At 40.7% G+C, this 19,414-nt stretch overlaps 1 protein-coding gene across 1 annotated transcript in view; it reads left to right on the forward strand.

Annotated features, from left to right (window-relative positions):
* LOC126191216 (uncharacterized) overlaps positions 1-12,811 on the forward strand; it is a 169,440-nt gene extending 156,629 nt beyond the window's left edge. The window contains exon 11 of the mRNA XM_049932018.1: positions 12,685-12,811. Within this exon, the coding sequence (XP_049787975.1) occupies positions 12,685-12,743 (59 nt within the window). The 3' untranslated portion in view covers positions 12,744-12,811. The remainder of the gene's footprint in view (positions 1-12,684) is intronic.
* Positions 12,812-19,414: the final 6,603 nt, after the last annotated feature.

Raw genomic sequence — 19,414 nt, forward strand, 5'->3', positions numbered from 1 at the left:
AGACTGTGGATATTGTTGGACATAAATTTATGTTCCTCCAATATCATGAGGCCAAAGCTGCTGTAGGTCAAAACTGCAAAATCACACATTGCTGGCAGGAGCAAGCTTGCTGCAAGTCTAGTGTCAAGATTTGCCTAAGATGAATGTTGCATATCTTCCAAAGTGCTCAAAATTGTTTCCACATTTTCTTTTATGACTTTAACTGAATTGTAATGAGTACTCCAGCAAATATCAGACAACTGTTTCAAACTGTTTCTGCTTTTTCTACAAGTAATTCCCATATGTATGAAGAAGGTGAGAGTGAATGAATATACCTTCTCTACAGTCCCAAAACAGATGACACTAGAGGAAACAAGCGAGAAAGCATGAACCCAAAAAATAGTTAAGGAATGATTAGCTCAGAGACCGAACAGATTGACTTCTCAAATTTTTCGTTGTACTCCTCCATGTACACCTGACACTGATGCGGCATTGTAATAACCTTGAGCACACAATATCCAGTCCATCTCTTTCTAGCTATTCTTGAATATCATTTGATGTGTCCTCTGTTGTCTTTCCCAACATTTGTTTTGTATACATATGGAACCTCAAACTCCAATATGCCTCTTACTTACTGATCATGTTTTGGCCTTATTTGGGACCACGGCCCACTATGCACCTCTCTTTGTCTGCCACTGTTCCATGACACTTGATATTTTAACTTGCGTATTTAACGCTAACAATAATGATTCCGATAAACATTTAGAGGCCCTTTTTCCAAAAAGTGCTGTCAGTAAGTTATAATGACCAAACATTTCTTTCGTCGAATGATGCTTTAACCCTCATAAAACACAATAGTAATATAGTCTTAATAACACCTACAGTCAGGGACCCTCAGTAAGCTAAAAACAAAAAAGAAAGTAAACTGACATGAAAATACAACTATACAAATAAAACACCGTTGTTTTGACCTGTAGTCCATACATTATTATGAACAGTTTCTGTGGTATAGTTTTTAGTTACTGGAGATTTTTTTTTGTTTTCTTATTCTTCTTCTTCTTCCTGTCCTGCATGGATGTTTATTTTCTAAATAATGTCTGATTACATGCATTTTGTGTAACCATAAAATAAATTCATCATCCATGTATTCTGGACCTCCTTTTCTTTTTCTTTCTTTAGTGGATTAAACCCCACTATTGACAGTCTCATGTTTTTTGGTGCTTCATTACTGTATTTCTGTTTACAAAGTTGGAATGAATCATATTGAACTTCATCTGTTACTGAGCCTAGTACTGAAAGACTTAAGATGAAACAAGACACCTGAAGTAGATGACATTCTCTAACAATTATCGGGTTCCTTGGGAGAGGTGTTCCATGACAAAACTATTCTGCCTGGTGTGCAAGATTTATGACAGTAAAAATACCCTTAGACGTCAAGGGGAATGTAATAACTTTAATTCCCAAGAAGACAAGTGCTGACAGTAGTGAATATTGATGAACTATCAGCTGATAGGTCATAATGTAATTGGCTAGGTAAAAAAATTGCTCACCAAGCAGCAGCAGGAGAATATAGATACAGAAAAAGATTTTACATATGCAAGTTTTCAGAACTAGTGGCTTCTCCTTCTGGCAGGAGAGTCGAGTGGGAAGGAAGACGGGTGAAGGAAAAGGACTGGAGAGGTTTAAGAAAAGGGGTAGAGCTCAGAAAAGTCACCCAGAAACCTGGGTCAAGGAAGACTTACCAGATACAATGAGAAGGAAAGAGTGATTGTTGAGGATGGCACCAGGTGAGATTTGAAAACCTGTGAACTTAGAGGTAAAAGACAAGGTTATATGCAAGACAGAGATAGTTGTGTCAGCTGCTGTGAGTGTCAACACTGACACAAACAAGGAAGGAGATAAGTTGCAATGGCCAGTGGCAGGAATCCAAAATGATTTCTACATATAGTTTAAAGAACTCTTTATTTCTAAAAAGGAAAGAAACATAACTTAAATTCTTGTTATGAGGTGGCCATCATGTGCAATTAAATTTACTCTTTATTACTACTCGCAGAATACAGGTTCCTGATGCTCTCGAGGTCTGTGACCGAACTGAAGCCAACCAGCAATGGGCAGCTGATTAAGTCAGCATTGACAGGAGGCGCCAAACTCTGAATTCCTGGAGGTGGGGCACTGCCTGGTCTTCCCACTGGGATGCGAGTCACTGCCTTCTTGATACTGTTTCACAGCACGGCACTGCACTAGTTGGTGTGCAGTCAATGTGTAATGAATGCACATTCCTCCTCCCCCCCCCCCCAAACTGTATTATTGTCATTTAGGGAGCCATCTTATGACAGTGGGAGGGGGGTGGGGGGGGGGTGGAGGAGGCTGCAGGAAGCCAGGTGGCTTGAGGAGCTGGGAACCAAAACTGGGACCATTATCAAGCCCCCAGTCAAGCCCTGATGTCCGTCCTGCACTCCAAGGGAATGTGGTTTGGATAACCCCAGAAGGACACCCACCCTCTTCCTGAACCAGTCCATTGAAAAACAGAGAGGGCAGCGATGATGACGACATTGGCACCACAGTGGGCACTGGGGACAAGTGCCAGGAAGTTGAGCTGCTGTGGCGGTGAAGGTTATGGTCCAGCTCCATCGGTTCTGCAGGCAGTGCCAAAGAGGCATCCAGGGATGGCGACAGTGGCTGCAAGATCCCAGTACGATGAAAATCTGGAGACAGAAAATCTGTGGAAGAATCCCGCAACTGACGAGTACGAATCTGGTTCTGATGGTGGCGCAGAAAACCAGCAGGACCTTGAATTAAATACAAGAAAGTGCCCAATTTGCAAAGAATCATTCCTTTCTCCCAGTGCCTGGTGTGACCAAAAACTATGAAAAGAACAGAATCATTAGGCACAAAGGAATACCTGCAGAGTGTATGGCTACTGGGTGCTGCAGTGGTTCAACGTCCTGAACCATAAACTGTGGTCCATTGTCTGTAACCAACATTTCAGCCAAACTTTCTAAGCTAAAAATAGATGACAAATCCTGAATGGTACTATGCAATGTAATCAAGTTCATGGGCACTGCAAATGGATATTTCCTAAAAGAGCCAAGCAGTGTTTGAAAAGGGACCAGCAAAGTCAATATGCATTTGTTGCCATGGCAACTGAAACTCTGGCTGGGTTGAAAACATTTTTGGCAAGGCCAATAGATTTTCAGCTCAAGCACGACACTGTGATGTCATCTGTTCAATGTGGGCATCCATGCCTGGCCAAGTACAGTGCCGACGTGCTAATTGTTTTGTACATACTATTGCTCAATGTTCTGGGTGGAGCAATCACAACACATCTTATTGCAGCACTTTAAGAATAAACACACATGTTTGTCCAGAGTCAGTCTGCAATAAATCACACCATGCTGGATGGTGAGGCAATGCTGATGAGCAAAATATCAGAGCACAAAAGAATTCTGAACATTTTTCACTGGACGAGGTGGACGAGGCCACACAGTACAGATATAGTGTAACAAAAGGTTCAAGTCTGGGTCTGCTTCTGTGGCCCTTGCAATTTTTGTGTGGTGCAGTGGAAAATTCTATAAAAGTACCATGTCCTGCACGTTGATCTGACAACAAGATATAGCAGTAACATTCAATTTAGAATCAGGACCAACACGAAGCTGAGAAAGGGCGTCAGCATTTGAATGCTTTGACATGCATCAGTGAAGTATTTCGTACTGATACTTGACAACAACAACATTGTAGCTTCTGAGCTCTGTGTGGTTGGACAAGTTTAGATGGATGAAACAGAGACTGAAGTGGTTTATGGTCCATCACTAAGTAAAACTTCTCGCCAATGAGATAATGATGAAACTTTGTCATGTCATAGATAATAGCAAGTACTTCCTTCTCGATTTGGGGATAGTTACATTGAGTCTTGACCAATAAGTTGGAAGCGGAAGACCTGCAAACCAAATTTGTGTGAGAGCACAGCTTCAATGTTGTACGAAAAAGTGTCTACTGCTAAAACCATAGGCTTAGTGGGATCAAAATGAACAAGGCATATGTCACTTAACAAGGCATTTTTTTAAGTTTCTGGAATGCATCCTGACACTCTCTGGTCAAAACAAAAGGTACATTCTTCTGGCACAAAAGATGCAACAGAGTCGCAATATGTTGGGTATAAATTGGAAATAATATGTCAACTTCCAAAGAAATGACTGCAGTTCCATCACATTTTGTGGAGCAGGGAAGTCACAGATGGCCAGTAAATGTGATTGAAGGGGATCAACACCTTGGCTATTATCAGCATGGCCTGATTACTGAATTTCAGTCTGAAAAAGGCACATTTATCAAGGTGACCCATAAAACCTGCAGCTGAAAGTACTTGAAAAAGCATACAAAGGTTACTGGTATGTTCCTCCGGAACACATCCTCACACCACAACATGTCCAAGTAATTTGAACAGAGTGGAACTTTTTTTGTAAGCTGTTCTAGGTAGCATTGGAAAATAGCAGACAAGGAAGCACTCCCAAAGGGTAAGCACAAAATTTTAATAATCCTAAATGTGTGTTGACCACAAACACTTTCTGAGATTCCTCATCTAGCAGTGTTTGCAAATACACATCATATAAGTCAATTTTGAAAAACAGTGGCTTGCCCCATGCCTGTCCATTAATTCTTCTGGGCAAGGCAACAGAAAAGTATCAATTATTGTTTGTGGATTCACAGTGGATTTGAAGTCAACACAAAGACGAAGTCTTCCAGAAGGCTTTGTAAGATTACTACGGGAGAAGCCCATTGACTAACTGGGTTAGGAGCAATAACACCATTGTCTTGCCATTCTTTAGTTTCACTTCCAACTTTGTCTCTAAATGCATGAGGAATGGGATGCAACTGAAAAAACACTGCATATTGTATTTAACTGTAATGTGCACCATAAGATTATTTGCTCTGCCAAGTCTTTCAGAAAATAAATCAGGAAACTCCACAATCAGTTAAGTAGCACTGTCTTTTGGGTTGAAAGCAGAAACAGAAAGTACCTTGTCTTGAATACGAAGACCAAATAAATGGAATTAATCTAATCAAAAATATTTTCACAGTCTCATGAATACAAAATTGTAAATGTCATTGTTCTGGTGTGAGAATGGAAAGTGGCAGGAAAACCACATGTACCAAGTACTAGACTGTCCTGACTATCATACACAGTTAGTTGTGTGCAATATTTTGTCAACTATGGTGAGCCCAAATGTTCATAAGTGCCAGTGTCTGGCAATGACTAAGTTCATAAACAATTTGTTTGACTTTCATTGCGCAGAACTTGGGAGGGGAGAAGGCACCTCCGTGAATAGGTACTCCACACTTATGAGAGTGAACGTGGGTGGAGTTCTTTTCCTGTTGCAAGCACACAAACTGTACATGACCTGGCTTTCCCCAAGAAAAGCATGAGTAGTTTTGTCTTGTGCTGACTCTTGTTTATTGTATCCACGACATGGTGGCCTGTTTGGGTGCATTGGTTGGTTGCAAGGCCATACCTGTTTGTCACTTTGTGTTACACTGCAGGCAGGAGGTACTTCAAAGTTTTCCACGGCACTATCATATGAGTCCTGATGTTCAATAATTTGTAACACTTGTTGCAAAGTAGGATCAGAATGTTTGAGAATTTATTCATGATTCCTGCTATCAGGCAAATTGTACATAATGGCTTCATGAATCATTGCATCACTATAGTGCTCTGTCCACAGTTACACTAAAAACAACACTGTTGTGTCAAACCAGGAAGTTCAGTGACCCCCTGATGGTATGTCTGTTCTGGCTTTTTCCACAATTGAAAGAACTTGTAACAAGCTGCAGCAACCTCTGCCTGATCCTCATCACACTTAGTTTGGGTGGAAACTAAATCTTCAAAAACTAGCAACTCTGGCCTATTAGTCGAGAATAACTTGTGAGTGAGGTGGTAAACTCCGGTGCTGGCCATTGACAAGAAATAAGAAAGTTTCACAGTACCTTGCACTTGATGTGTAGCACAGTGAGCATCAAACTGAGCATACTACTCATTCAATTCCATTTGTTGTTCATTGAAAGTTTGGAATGCATGGAGGTAGTGCCATGGATGTGGCTGACTGTTTTGTGGCAGAGTTGATGCAGCCACGGCTGCTGGACTGCCATCATCAACTGCGACATTTGGTGGTTCTAAAACTGAATAAACTGCATTAGATCAACAAAGCCAGCAGCACCTACAGGTATAGGCACAGGTGGTGTAGCAGGCGGGTAAGAGGCCATTTTAATAAGAGGAGCACTGCAACACATTAAGTATAAGCAGTTTACTTATACAAATAGTGAAAGCATTGTGGCTATCTGCAAAAAAAAAAAAAAAAAAAAAAAAAAAAAAAAAAAATTGTAGCAACGGTCCTCTGAAAGAAAAGAGAGGAATATTAATGATGCACTGTGATGGAGCGGCAAAGAACAAAGACAGCATTGGTTCTGAAATCTCTGTTGCCAGATGTTTTGTCAGCTACTGTGGGAGTCAGCCCCTACACAAAAAAGGAAGGAGAGAAGTTGCAATGGCCAGTGGTAGGAATCCAAAATGATCTATAAATACACTTTCAAATTAAAAGAAATCTTTATTTCTAAAAAGGAAAGAAACATAACTTAATTTCTTGTTATGAAGCATCTTCCTGTGCTGCCTATGTCCAATTACATTTACTCTCTATTACTTTTCAGGAAACAGGAAATGAGACACTTAAAGCAGTAAAGGAGTTTTGCTATTTGGGGAGCAAAATAACTGATGATGGTCAAAGTAGAGAGGATATAAAATGTAGACTGGCAATGGCAAGGAAAACGTTTCTGAAGAAGAGGAATTTGTTAATATCGAGTATAGATTTAAGTGTCAGGAAGTCGTTTCTGAAAGTATTTTTATGGAGTGTAGCCATGTATGGAAGTGAAATGTGGACGATAAATAGTTTGGACAAGAAGGGAATAGAAGCTTTCGAAATGTGGTGCTACAGAAGAATGCTGAAGATTAGATGGATAGATCACATAACTAATGAGAAGGTATTGAATATGATTGGGGAGAAGAGGAGTTTGTGGCACAACTTGACTAGAAGAAGGGATTGGTTGGTAGGACATGTTCTGAGGCATCAAACGATCACCAATTTAGTACTGGAGGGCAGCGTGGAGGGTAAAAATCATAGTGGGAGACCAAGATATGAATACACTAAGCAGATTCAGAAGGATGTAGGTTGCAGTAGGTACTGGGAGATGAAGAAGCTTGCACAGGGTAGAGTAGCATGGAGAGCTGCATCAAACCAGTCTCAGGACTGAAGATCACAACAACAACAACTACTTTTCGCAGAACACAGGAAAAGTATCATCTTTGTATTACTCAGTACTGATGCTCTCGAAGTCTGCACCCGACGTGAGGCCAACCAGCGATGGGCAGCTGGCTACATCAGCACTGACAGGGGGCACTGAACTCTGTCTTCCTGGAGGTGTGGCACTGCCCTGTCTTTCCATTGACACATGGGTCAGTGCCTTCTTGATGCCGCTTCATGGTGCTGCACTGGCCAGTGTGCAATTGATGCGCTAGGACTGCACAGAGATTATTGCTAAAACATCATGCATGAGTTAATAAGATTGAAAAACTAAGTTCATTACATGTAATTGAAGTGGGATGGGGTGACAAAAAATAGACAGGTCAGAAAATGAGAGATGCAGAAAACTAAGATGGAGGGGAGGAAGGAGTAATTACTGTGGAGAAATGCTGAGACGGAAGAAATCAGTGCAAATTAAGGCCAGGTGGGGGGCAATAACAAAGGACATGTTGTAAAGCTAGTTCCCACTTTCCGAGTTTTGAGAAACTAGTGTCTGGGGAAGAATTCAGAAGGCATGTGTGATGAAACAGGCACTGAGGTCATGACAGTCATGTTGTAGAGCATGCTCTGCAACAGGATATTGTGTATTGCTGTTATACACCCTCTGTTTGTGTGCATTCATCCTAACTGATAACTTGGTGATAGTTATGCCAATGTAAAAGGCCAGACAGTGTTTCCATAACAGCTGGTAAATGATGTGCTGTTTCACAGGTGACTCTGCAATTGATAGGATATGTTTTGCCAGTTTCAGAGCTGGTACAGTGGAGGAAGCATAGAGCAATTCTTGCAGCAGGGTTGAACACAGTGGTAGGAGCCATAGAGTAGGGAGATGGGTGCAGAAGGAGCATTGGGGTATGATAAGGATACTGCAGAGATTGAGAGGGTGACGAAAAGCTATTCTAGGTGTGATGGGCAAAATGTCAGACAGAGTGGACCTGTTTTCAGGGCATGATTTTAGGAAGTCATGTTCAAAAGTAGCTGATTCATACATTAAAGACCAGGATAATACTTGGTGGCAAGTAGTGTCCTCCAGAGGTTTTTTGGAGGTATCAGCAGTACCAGAATTGGACGTGATGGCTTGGGAAATCTGCTTTTGAACTAGGAGTGGGGTAATATGTCTAGTGAAGGCTGAATTGAGAATGGTGGTGTATTGCTGTAAAGAGTCCGCATCTGAACAAATATGTTTACCTCAAATGGCAAGGGAGGGAAAGATGGCAACTGTTAAAATGTAAGTACTCATTGTTTGTTAGTCAGTTTAATGTCAACAGAAGTGTGTAGCTGGCCTTCAGTGAGGATGATATCAACATCAAGGAAACTGGCATGTGATTTGCAATAGGACCATGTAAAATTTGATTGGGAGAATTTAAAGATTCCAGGTATTTTAACAGGGCAGCCTCACCACTCTCCAGGCAACAAGACCATTGGGTCGACCATGAGAAGGGCATTGCAGCATTAGGAATATCTGCAGGGTGGAGAGAGGCTGTGAGAGAGAGAAGCTGGTGGAAGAAGATTGTTGATGCAGCGCGTGGTCTACAGGGCCTGTGATCACTGAGAAGAGAGAGAGAGAGAGAGAGAGAGAGAGAGAGAGAGCATGCAGGGTGGAGAGAGGCTGTGAGAGAGAGAAGCTGGTGGAAGAAGATTGTTGATGCAGCGTGTGGTCTACAGGGCCTGTGATCACTGAGAAGAGAGAGAGAGAGAGAGAGAGAGAGAGAGAGAGAGAGCATCACAATTAATCCATATGGCAAAGGTGTTATCAATGTATCTAAATGTCAAAGTATCTAAATGAGACCAGGGGCTGAAGGCTTATGGATCCCAGGACAGCCCCTTCCAAGTGACCCATGAAAAGCTTGGCTTAGGAAGGAGCCAGCCTTGTTCCGATGACCATACCCCTGCTCTGTTTGTACGTCTGCCCGTCACAGGTGAAGCAGTTGTTGGTAAATATAAAGTTCATTAAGGTGAGCAGGAAGGATGTCATATATTTGGAATCAGGAGGGTGCTGACTGTGGAAATGTTCAGCAGCAGACACGCCATATGCATGGAAGATGTTGACATAGAGGGAGGTGGCATCAATGTTGACAAGCAAGGTGTTTGGAGGGAGTGGGATGCACACAGATTCTATATACTCTAGGAAATGGTTAGTGTCTTTAATATTCGATGGAAGTCTTTGTACTATGTGTTGCAGGCATCTAAGGCAGATATATGTTCGGTGGGTGCTTGAAGCCAGCAAATATAGGATGACCAGGATGACTGGGTTTGTGGATCTTAGGAAGAAGGTAAGAGGTGGGGGTGTGTGGTTTGGGTGGGGTAAGAAGTTCTATGGATTGATGTGTTAGTCTTTGTGCAGGGCCTGAGGTTTTAGGGAGGGTCTGCAGGTTGGTCTGAATCACAGGGATGGGATCTTGATAGCAGATACTGTATGTAGGGTTGTCACACAGCTGGTGTGAACCTTCACTAATATGCTCCTGTCCATCAAGTACCACAGTGGTAGAACCTTTGTCTGCTGAGAGGATAATGATGGATTCATCAAGTTTTAGGGAATGCAGAGACTGGAGTTCTGCAGAAGACAGGTTAGAGTCATGTTGTAGGGATCTGAGGAAGGGTTGTGAAGCAATGCTGATGTGAGGAATTCTTGGGAGGCTTGTAAGGGATTATTTTGAGGTAGTGGTGGTAGATCAAGTTGGGATCATGGTCAGAACTGTTCAAGGCTGGATTCAATATCAGGTTTGCTGTTGGTAAGGTTTTGGGATTGGATCGAAAAGTGATATTTCCAGTTGGCATTGCTTGTGAGGGAAAGTAGATCCTGCACCTAAGCAGCATGTTTAAATGCAGGTTTAGGGTGCAAGTGAGACCCTTGGAGGACACAGATAATTCAGGAGGGGTGAGTGCTTCATGTGAGAGGTTCAGAACACTGTACTTTTGTGACTGGTTCTTGTGACTATGAGTTATTACTGGTCTGGGAGGCAGAGGTGCAGGCTAGGGGATGTTCCGGAGGTTGGCTAAGCTCAGTTTGTAGGAGAGGAGTGGTGGTTAATGGTATTGCTTTTTAGGGAGCCCCAGAGGGCCCGGATTAGGTTAGTACTTGTTCCATAGATCATGAATACGACACTTCGTAATGATGTGGAACATGTCAGGTTAATAAAAGGTGTCTATACAAGATATTACATTAGACAAAATATTACATGACATATATATATAGGTTAGTAGACAATGATGTGCACAAAGGTTAGGTGGTTGTGTTGCTGCCAAAATACGTTAAAGGGTGGAGAAATTCGGGAAAATTATGAAAAAACTGTGTGTAAATGTATTAAAAGGTGTGGTTTTGTGGTGGCAGATTATGAAAATGAGGCTAACAATTGTCTGTCAAAGAAATAATTACGTTAAAACCTGTGGGAAGCGGCTAAAAATGATCAGTGATGTGGGAAAAACAGAAATGGAAATAAAGTGAAAGTTATTAGAACTAGCCGAAATGGTTGTTTAATAGGTGAAAGGAACTGTTTGTAAACTAGAAACGGTGGATTTTATAGCAGCGGTAGTGTTGAAAGCGGAAAAAAAAAATTTTTGGTTATGGTTTGGAAGTGGGTTACGTGTTATTGAGTATATATAGGGAGGATAAAATTGTATAGTAGATTACGGTAAAAAGGAGAAGGTGAGTACAAAGTGAAACTAGTGGCAAAAACAGAATGAATTCGTTCGGATTTTTAATAACAAATTTCATAAGTGAATATATATATTGTGAGGCTACAGTGAAGATTTCTAGCTCTTTAAATAAGTGTCTGCAGGATGATCTTGGGTGAGCTCCAGTAGCTTAGGAGAAGGTGGGATAGCTTTTAGAGGTGAAGTCTGGCATGTTGTTGGAGTTTGAAGTTGGCTTGACAGATGATACCATCCAAGGAAATGTGAGGGGGAGATAACTGCAGGATTTTGTAGAAGCATAAGTCTGGTGGATTGGAAATTAGCAAATGAGGCATATACGTCACAGATTAGCTGGGTAGGTGTAAAGATTGCTTTTATGTGAAACTGTAAAAGAGCATGGTGTAGAGTAGGATTACATCCAGAAACAGAGATCTTCAATTTTAGGCCTTTGGGAGTAGCTCCAAGGGACATGAAGCTTCCAAGAAACAGGATGTGGGACCTTAGTTTTGATAGGGCAAAAGCATGTTTTTGAGAAGAATGGATGTAATATGTGATGGGGTTTATCAAGCCAAGAGAGGACAGTTCAGAGTGTCAGAAATGATGGGAGTGGCAAAAATGAAAAGCAGAGTGTGGGAAAAGGTACAAAAACAGAAGAAAAGCAAGGAAAACATTAGGAAAAATCAGAAAAATTTATTAAAAAATCTTGAAAAGAGACAACGGTTAAGAAGAGATAATGAGTGGGTGAGAACTTCTCACACAATACTGACAATGGGAGAACTCATGGAGGTCAACCTCGGGGAAGATGTAGGAACATGTGAGACAATACTGACCCTATGGATTATTTTAAAAGATAGCTCGAAGAAGCATTTATAGATTTACAGAAAGCTTTTGACAATGTTGACTGGAAAAATTCAAAATTCTGAAGGTAGCAGGGGTAATATGTGGGGAGTGGAAGGTTGTATATAACTTATACAGAAACCAGTCTGCAGTTATGAGAGTAGAGGGAAGCAGCAGTTGAGAAGGGAATGAGACAGTATAGTAGCCTATCCTCTTATCTTACTCATTCTGTATATCGAGTAAGATGTAGAGGAAACAAAGGAGAAATTTGGAATGTAAATTAAAGGTTTGGGAGAAAAAATAAAAAATGACACTATAATTCTGCCATAATTGCAAAGGACTTGGAAGATCCATTGAACAGAATGGATAGTGTCTTAAAAAGAGGCTATGTTACTAACTACGACTATGCATATCACCAACCGTTTTATTGAAACCTCCTGGCAATGCTCTTACTGATTCAGATATCTTGGCATGACTCAGGACTCACACCACTAGAGTAAATCTCTCCTACTTTCTGAACTCCACAGAACCCATCTTTCAAACCTTTTTGAATTAGCACTCTCAGAGGCAGCATACTGCAGAGGGATGTTCACTATTTTGAAACTTCCTTGCAGATTATAACTGTATGTATTGGATTGGGACTCAAATCTGGAAATTAGCTTTCACAGGCAATGTTCAATGTGCTATTTCTACATGACTGGTTCTTGCAGGGCTTCATGAGGAAAGAGGTACCATTCTTTCTATCATTCTTGGCAGTACAGATTCATCGTGTTTGTTCACAGTTTCTTTATTCATTGCTGATATACTTCTCTAAAACTGTGACTTTTTTTGCTTAAAATATAAAAAGTTCAAAGCTTTATTTTATATTACACTCTTCTTTTGTTTTTAGGATATGACAATCCAGCAATTCAATTGTCAGATGAACCGAAGTTATCTACAGTTCTCTAGCAGTCCATGAAGTAGTAAGTTTCGGTGAAGATTTGCTTTGTACAGTTTTGTCTATAAGTGTTCATGTAAATTATTTTTGTAAATAAACTTTTTTTTAAAAAAAATCATGTGTTTGCATTAAATCTCCAAATTTTTCAGATACACTTACATAATAAACTGTCAGTACTGAACTATTTGTCTACCAGATAATGCTATTGATATTTTGCATAGTGGTGCCTTGACATCATTTAAAGTAATTTTACATTTCTGTTTAGGCAATTTCAGCCTTTTTCTTAATTTTTATCTTGAATACATTGCTTGTACACTGAAAACAGTGTAAACACAATAATGAAGGAGCAAGAAATTTCCAATAAGTGGACAATATGTTCAAGGTACATTAATTTAATAATTACTGTTAATGTTAAAAGAACATGCAACAGATTAATAAGGAATATACAAATGAAGATACCAGCACATGGTACAGAAAAATTTAACACAGTTTTCATAAAAATACAAGTGACTGCAATGCGTCAGAAAGGGGGAAACCTTTATAGGACATGCAAGAAAATTAATGCAGACAAAATTAAGCTCTGGAATCAGAAACAAAATGAACAAACATTCTTTCAGATTGGACTGTGTCTGTCTGCAAACAGAGAGTATTTTCAACTGAATGAGTAGCATTTTTTCAAAACTTGACAAAAGCAAAAGAGTAAATTTTTGAGATAACACATTTTTTTAAATATCAGACCAAAATACTAACTGTTTTGAAGTTCTTTTTTATCTTTTAATATTAATTACAAACATAGTTACTTTAGTGTTCATTTTGCATAGAAATACCATAACGTATGACACTTTATACTTTCTCATAAATGTTTGATAAGCAGAAGTGCAAAATAGCAACAAATGCTATTGAAATATGAGGGCTATCCACAAAGTACATTACGTTTTGGAATTAAAAATAAATAAAGTATTGGAAATTTTTTTTATTATATACAGATGAAAGCCACACTTCAATACTACTTTTCTACATAGTTGACATTTAAATTAAGGCACTTATCATAGCGATGGACGAGCTTGGAAATTCCTTCGTCGTAAAATTCAGCCGCCTGCGCCTTCAACCACGTGGTTACCTCTTCTTGAAGCTGTGCGTCTTCATCAAAACGCTGCATAGCCAACCACTTCTTCATTGCTGGGAATAAGTGGAAGTTGCTCGGTGCCAGGTCGGGACTTTTACGGCGGATGAGGAAACAACTCCCACTTAAAAGATTCGAGAACTTCACGAGTGGCATTTGCCGTGTGGGCCCGGGCGTTGTCGTGAATCAGCAAGATCTTTGAGCCCAACTTTCCCCTGCGCTTGTTTTGTATTGATCTTCTGAGGTTGTGCAGAGTTTGGCAATACCTTTGAGAGTTTATTGTAGTGCCTCTTTCCAGGAAAGAGGCACTACCGGGTTACTGATTAACCACGTGGTTGAAGGCGCAGATGGCCGAATTTTACGACGAAGGAATTTCCAAGCTCGTCCATCGCTACGATAAGTGCCTTAATTTAAATGGCAACTATGTAGAAAAGTAGTATTTAAGTGTGGCTTTCATCTGTATATAATAAAAAAAATTTCCAATACTTTAATTATTTTTAGTTCCAAAACGTAATGTACTTTGTGGATAGCCCTCGTACAATATGAGATACTGGCTGCAACAATATTAAACTGGAAATCTATTTGTCACTTTCAACAATGTTCTTATAAAACTCTTCTGCTTTTCTGGTACATTAAAATGCCTCATAAGCTTGAAGATATACGGTTTCTTTTCTTTGCTGACCATGTAATTTTCCAAGGTAGCTCCTTTCCTCACTTCCTGGCTACAGTTTCTCGATTTCCATACCTCTTTCTCTACAGGACCCCCATTGTAAGTGTCCAGTAGTGACAACAATACCTTCTTCTTACACTTTTCATAAGCCATCTCTCACTGAGCAATAACAGGCATCTTAGATGGTGGGGGTTTTAGTGCACTGGGCTAAAAAGCCTTTGCTTCCCAATCTTTATTTAGCATCTTGATGAAGCCATGTTGTTCAACACCCTATTGAATTCAGTCGGTGAAACAGTATCTTCCTTCTTTTGACAGTCTTTGTCAACTCCAACGAAAGTACCGTCAGAATTATAGTTTGTCAACTCCACTGAAAACACCGCCAGAATTATAGCATTAAATTTGCAGCTTTCTTCCATGAAGGCCATTCATGTGCACATCATTGTTGTATTTTTATTTTGACTCGTACAAGATTAAGACAACAGATTAATTTCATTTGGACCATTTTCTGGCTGAGACACCTCAAGGTTTCTGAGAAAATTCAATAGAGCAGAGGTTACTTGGCTTCAGCCTTTCAGTCCTTCTGTTTCAAGCCAAGTGTAAAAAGCAATCCTTTCCTTTGTCTGTGCTCAGGAATGAATCATAATGAACAAACTGTATTGCCAAACCTATCTTTAATGATTCTGTCTTACATCAAAACATACTTTATCCCATTTGGATTTTCCTTCTTAATTACTACACAGAACTATTTTGTATGAGATTTGTGCAACCTTTGGTTTGTTGCTTTGTCTTCCTATCATGCTGCTTTTGAGTGTCTGCCTTTGAATGTCAGTGATGGTGCTTGAAATGTTGTTGGCCATCTTTTTTCCTTATGCTGTACTTCTTTGGAGTTTGTTCTCCCTGACAAAGCTGGCTCACATTGAGCAATAATCAGGAGTTAATGTTGTTATGTAAAACACCAATTTACTTCTATTGTTGGTTCTAGAGGCAAGTGCTTGCCTATAGTTTATGCTTTTTTTTTCAGAAAACTCTCTCACATTATCACTGACAATCGTGTCTATGTTGTTATTCTGCCTTCACATCTTTCAGAATCAAAGCACAGTTTCTGTTTATCAATTTTTGCTTTAAATGGCAGAGAGCAAATATCAAGTTCTGCAAAAACTTGTAGTTTTCAGTACCTTATAGAATAGCAATGTGCTCTAATGCATGGCTTCCCGGGCGGGAAGGAACGCCTGGTCCCCGGCACAAATCCGCTCGGTGGATTTATGTTGAGGTCCAGTGAACCAGCCAGTCTGTGGATGGTTTTTAGGTGGTTTTCCATCTGCCTCCTCAGCAAATGCAGGCTAGTTCCCTTTATTCTGCCTCAGTTACACTATGTTGGTGATTGCTGCTCAAACAAGTTCTCTACATACGCATACACCACCATTACTCTACCACGCAAACATAGGGGTTACACTCGTCTGGTGTGAGACATTCCCTGGGGGGGGGGGGGGGGTCCACTGGGCACCGAACTGCACAATAACCCTGGGTTCGGTGTGGGGTGGCGAAGGGGTGAAGTGGACAGCGGTAATCATTCATCGTGGGGTTGTGGACCACTGCGGCTGCGGCAGGGACGGAGCCTCTCCGTCGTTTCTAGGTCTCTGGTTCAAATACAATACAATACCCTATAGAAACAAAAAATATTGGCTTTTGACAAAACCATTTCAACAAGGTCAGGCATGGCAACAAGCTTTATTTGTAACTACAAAAATCTAAATTTTTAACAACTAAATATTTACTGACTTTTGAAAAACACTCCTCAGTTGCAGAATGTTACTTGAACCTAAGTTGGGATGCACAATCACCATAAAAATGACACACTGTGTTGCAGACAGGCACAACAAAATGACTGTTACACATTGAGCTTTCAGCAAAAGCCTTCTTCAGAAATATACACACACACACACACACACACACACACACACACACACACACACACACACACACTTTACAGTCAGTAGCAATATATCCTTTTGACAATACTGTTGATATTCAAATGGGGACTTTCTGTTGTAAGTATGCATAGCTTCATCCTAACTCTTAGTCAGTGCTGTTTTTCAGGGGGAACGCTGGGGGATGTGTACCCCTAAACTTTTTCATCGACAAAGTATTTTTTTTTACAATGTTGAGAACTGGTAAGAGTGCCAAAGATTTATTTCACAGACATAAACATTTTATTTCATTTTTTTGTGTTGGTAATTGCAATAAGAACAATACCAGTGCAGTTTTTGGTGGGAAAAGCGATTTCATTGACTGTTTCAAGCATTTTGAAGCTGCAGCAACCATTCTCGACAACTGAATCACTGGCAGCCAGTTCGACAACCATGTAGTGCCCTCGCCCGCTAATAGTGTGCGATGGTAGTGCTAAACGGATATGCATACACTCAAATGCCGAGCTACCAATAGATGTCTCTACGGTCCCGCTACCATGATCCTTCGCAATTCATTGCCATCTTTGTTTTGTTGTTCTTTATTCGTTTACATTTGCTGTTCCGTTCTTGTCGGTTGTGCGAAGTTTTAGAGTGTGTCCTGTCTTTCGTTGCAACTTGTAACTTAAGTTGAAGGTGAGAGATGAGCAGAAAACTAACAAACTATTTTACTTGTTCTCCTGCATCTAAAAAACCAAAAACTGTCAATAATTCGTGTGTGAGTGAAAAGTCAGGAAGTTCAACATCAGTGGATGACGAAAGTGAAACTGTAAACCTAAGCACTGAATCTACATGTGCAAATGCAGTGAACGAACATGTGCATGATAGAAAATTAAATGATCATCCCAAATGTTGGACTTTGGAACAAGAAATTGCATTTTGTGAGAAAAATGACTGGATGATCATTTCAAACAAAAAACTTTTCTGCGGGATTTTCAAAGAAGTAGGAAGTTTAGGCGTAGAAAGAAATAAACAAGGCATGAGCATTGCACAGCCTTGGGCAACAGTATCTGTGTCATCTTCAGGTGATTCCAGAAAAGAAGAAATGGTTTATTTGCGTAAAGTCAACTGAAGAGACCGATACCTTTTTTTTTTTTTTTTTTTTTTTTTTTTTTTTTTTTTTTTTTTTTTACGGGTGGTATCCCGTGCTTCAGTTATAAGTAATTTTCGCTGTATTATATCCAATGTCAGAGTACCCTCAAACTTTTTTTTAGAAAAAAAAGCACTGCTCTTAGTCAAATTGTACAGAGACAAAATAAATAATGGAAAGTCCAGGACAGAATAACAACAATATGTCGAAAAGGATAGATAGCTTCTCAACACGTAGAGGAAGTATTGAGTCACAGAATGCACAGTGAAATGACTACTAATCATTTAAGCTTTCAGCCAAAAAGTCTTCTTTGAAATAGAAATCACACACCCCTCACACAATTCACACATATGGCCACTGCGTCTGGCTGCTATGGTCTGATTGTAGACTGCAACTATGTCTGGTACAGGCAGAAAACATGGGTGGGTGGTGGGGAAATGGTGGAATCATTTGGTGGTGGTGCAGGGGGAGGGGGGGGGGGAATAGCAGGCTAGGGGTGGGAGAAGGTGTTGAGAGTCTCTCTGAGGCCCCCAAAGACCAAAATTACCCTCCGAACCTAGTTCTTGATACAGACCTTCGTGCCGTAACTCTCCAGTCCCCTACCACTTCCCACATACCCACCAACTGGTCACAATTCTGCACCCTTCTAATGATTCAATACCACTCAGGACTGGAGGAAATGAATCACAACGTCCTTGTACATCTCTACTCCACCCCTGTTCCAAACCCTTCCCTCAGGGCCCACATCCTTGTATACACACAGATGCAAGACCTGTCCCATACATTCTCCCACTGCTACCTGCTCTAGTCCTGTCACATGCATCTCCTGTCAAAGGCAGGCCTACCTCTGAAAGCAGTCAAGTGATCTACAAACTAAGCTGTAAAAAATATGCTGCTTTCTAAAAGGGCATCCCAACTAATGAGCTGTCTTTCTGTACGAATGGTCACGGCCAATCTGTAGCCAAAGTCAGGTTGAAGCCCTGGTAGACGATGTGGTTCAGTTGTTGGTTCCATAAATATGACTATCCATATCACGCACACCAACCATCTTAACAGATCTCCATTTTTACAGCTGTCACCCATTCCTTGTAAAGAAGTCTTTTCATTACAGCCTCATCATCTGTGGCTGCTGGATCTGCAGTGGAAAGCAGCTGTTGTCAGAATATACCGATAACCTTATCTGAGCTTTACTGATGGAAAAAACCTATCCAGCTCATCCTTAAAAGAGTCTCCTGTGTCATCTGCTCCTCTGATCCCAGTAAACCTGTTAATCAGCCACCAACCAGCACTCCTCTGGTCACCCAGTATCATGCTGGCCTTGAAAAACTCAACCGCATCCTCCACCACGGCTTCAACTACCTCTTGTCATGCCCTGAGATCGCGGATATCCTGTCTACATCCCCCAAAGTATCGTTCTGACAACCACCCAAGCTACAGAATATCCTTGCCCATCTCCACTCCAATCCTACTTCTAATACTGCACCCTATGCATTGTTCCTTTGTTGTCAGCCCAGGTGCAAAACCTGTCCCATTCAGCCAACCACCATGTCCTGCCACACTGGAGTCACAGGTATTTCCTGTGCAATAAAAGGCAAGCCCAGCTGTGCTGCAATTACTATATAGCATTCTGTGTGTGCATCACTAATAACCAACTGTCTACAGCTGTGCTGTACTTACTGTAGAGCATTTTATGTGGGCATGATTAGTAACCAACTGTCTACTAGCATGAATGGGCACTGTCAAACTGTGGAAACTGCAAACTTGACATCCAGTTGCCAAACATGTGACCAACTACAACACAAATGACTTCAATGGCTGCTTCACTATGTGGGCCA

The sequence above is a fragment of the Schistocerca cancellata genome, chromosome 6 (assembly GCF_023864275.1).
Source record: "Schistocerca cancellata isolate TAMUIC-IGC-003103 chromosome 6, iqSchCanc2.1, whole genome shotgun sequence".
In the NCBI taxonomy this organism is placed as follows: Eukaryota; Metazoa; Arthropoda; class Insecta; order Orthoptera; family Acrididae; genus Schistocerca; species Schistocerca cancellata.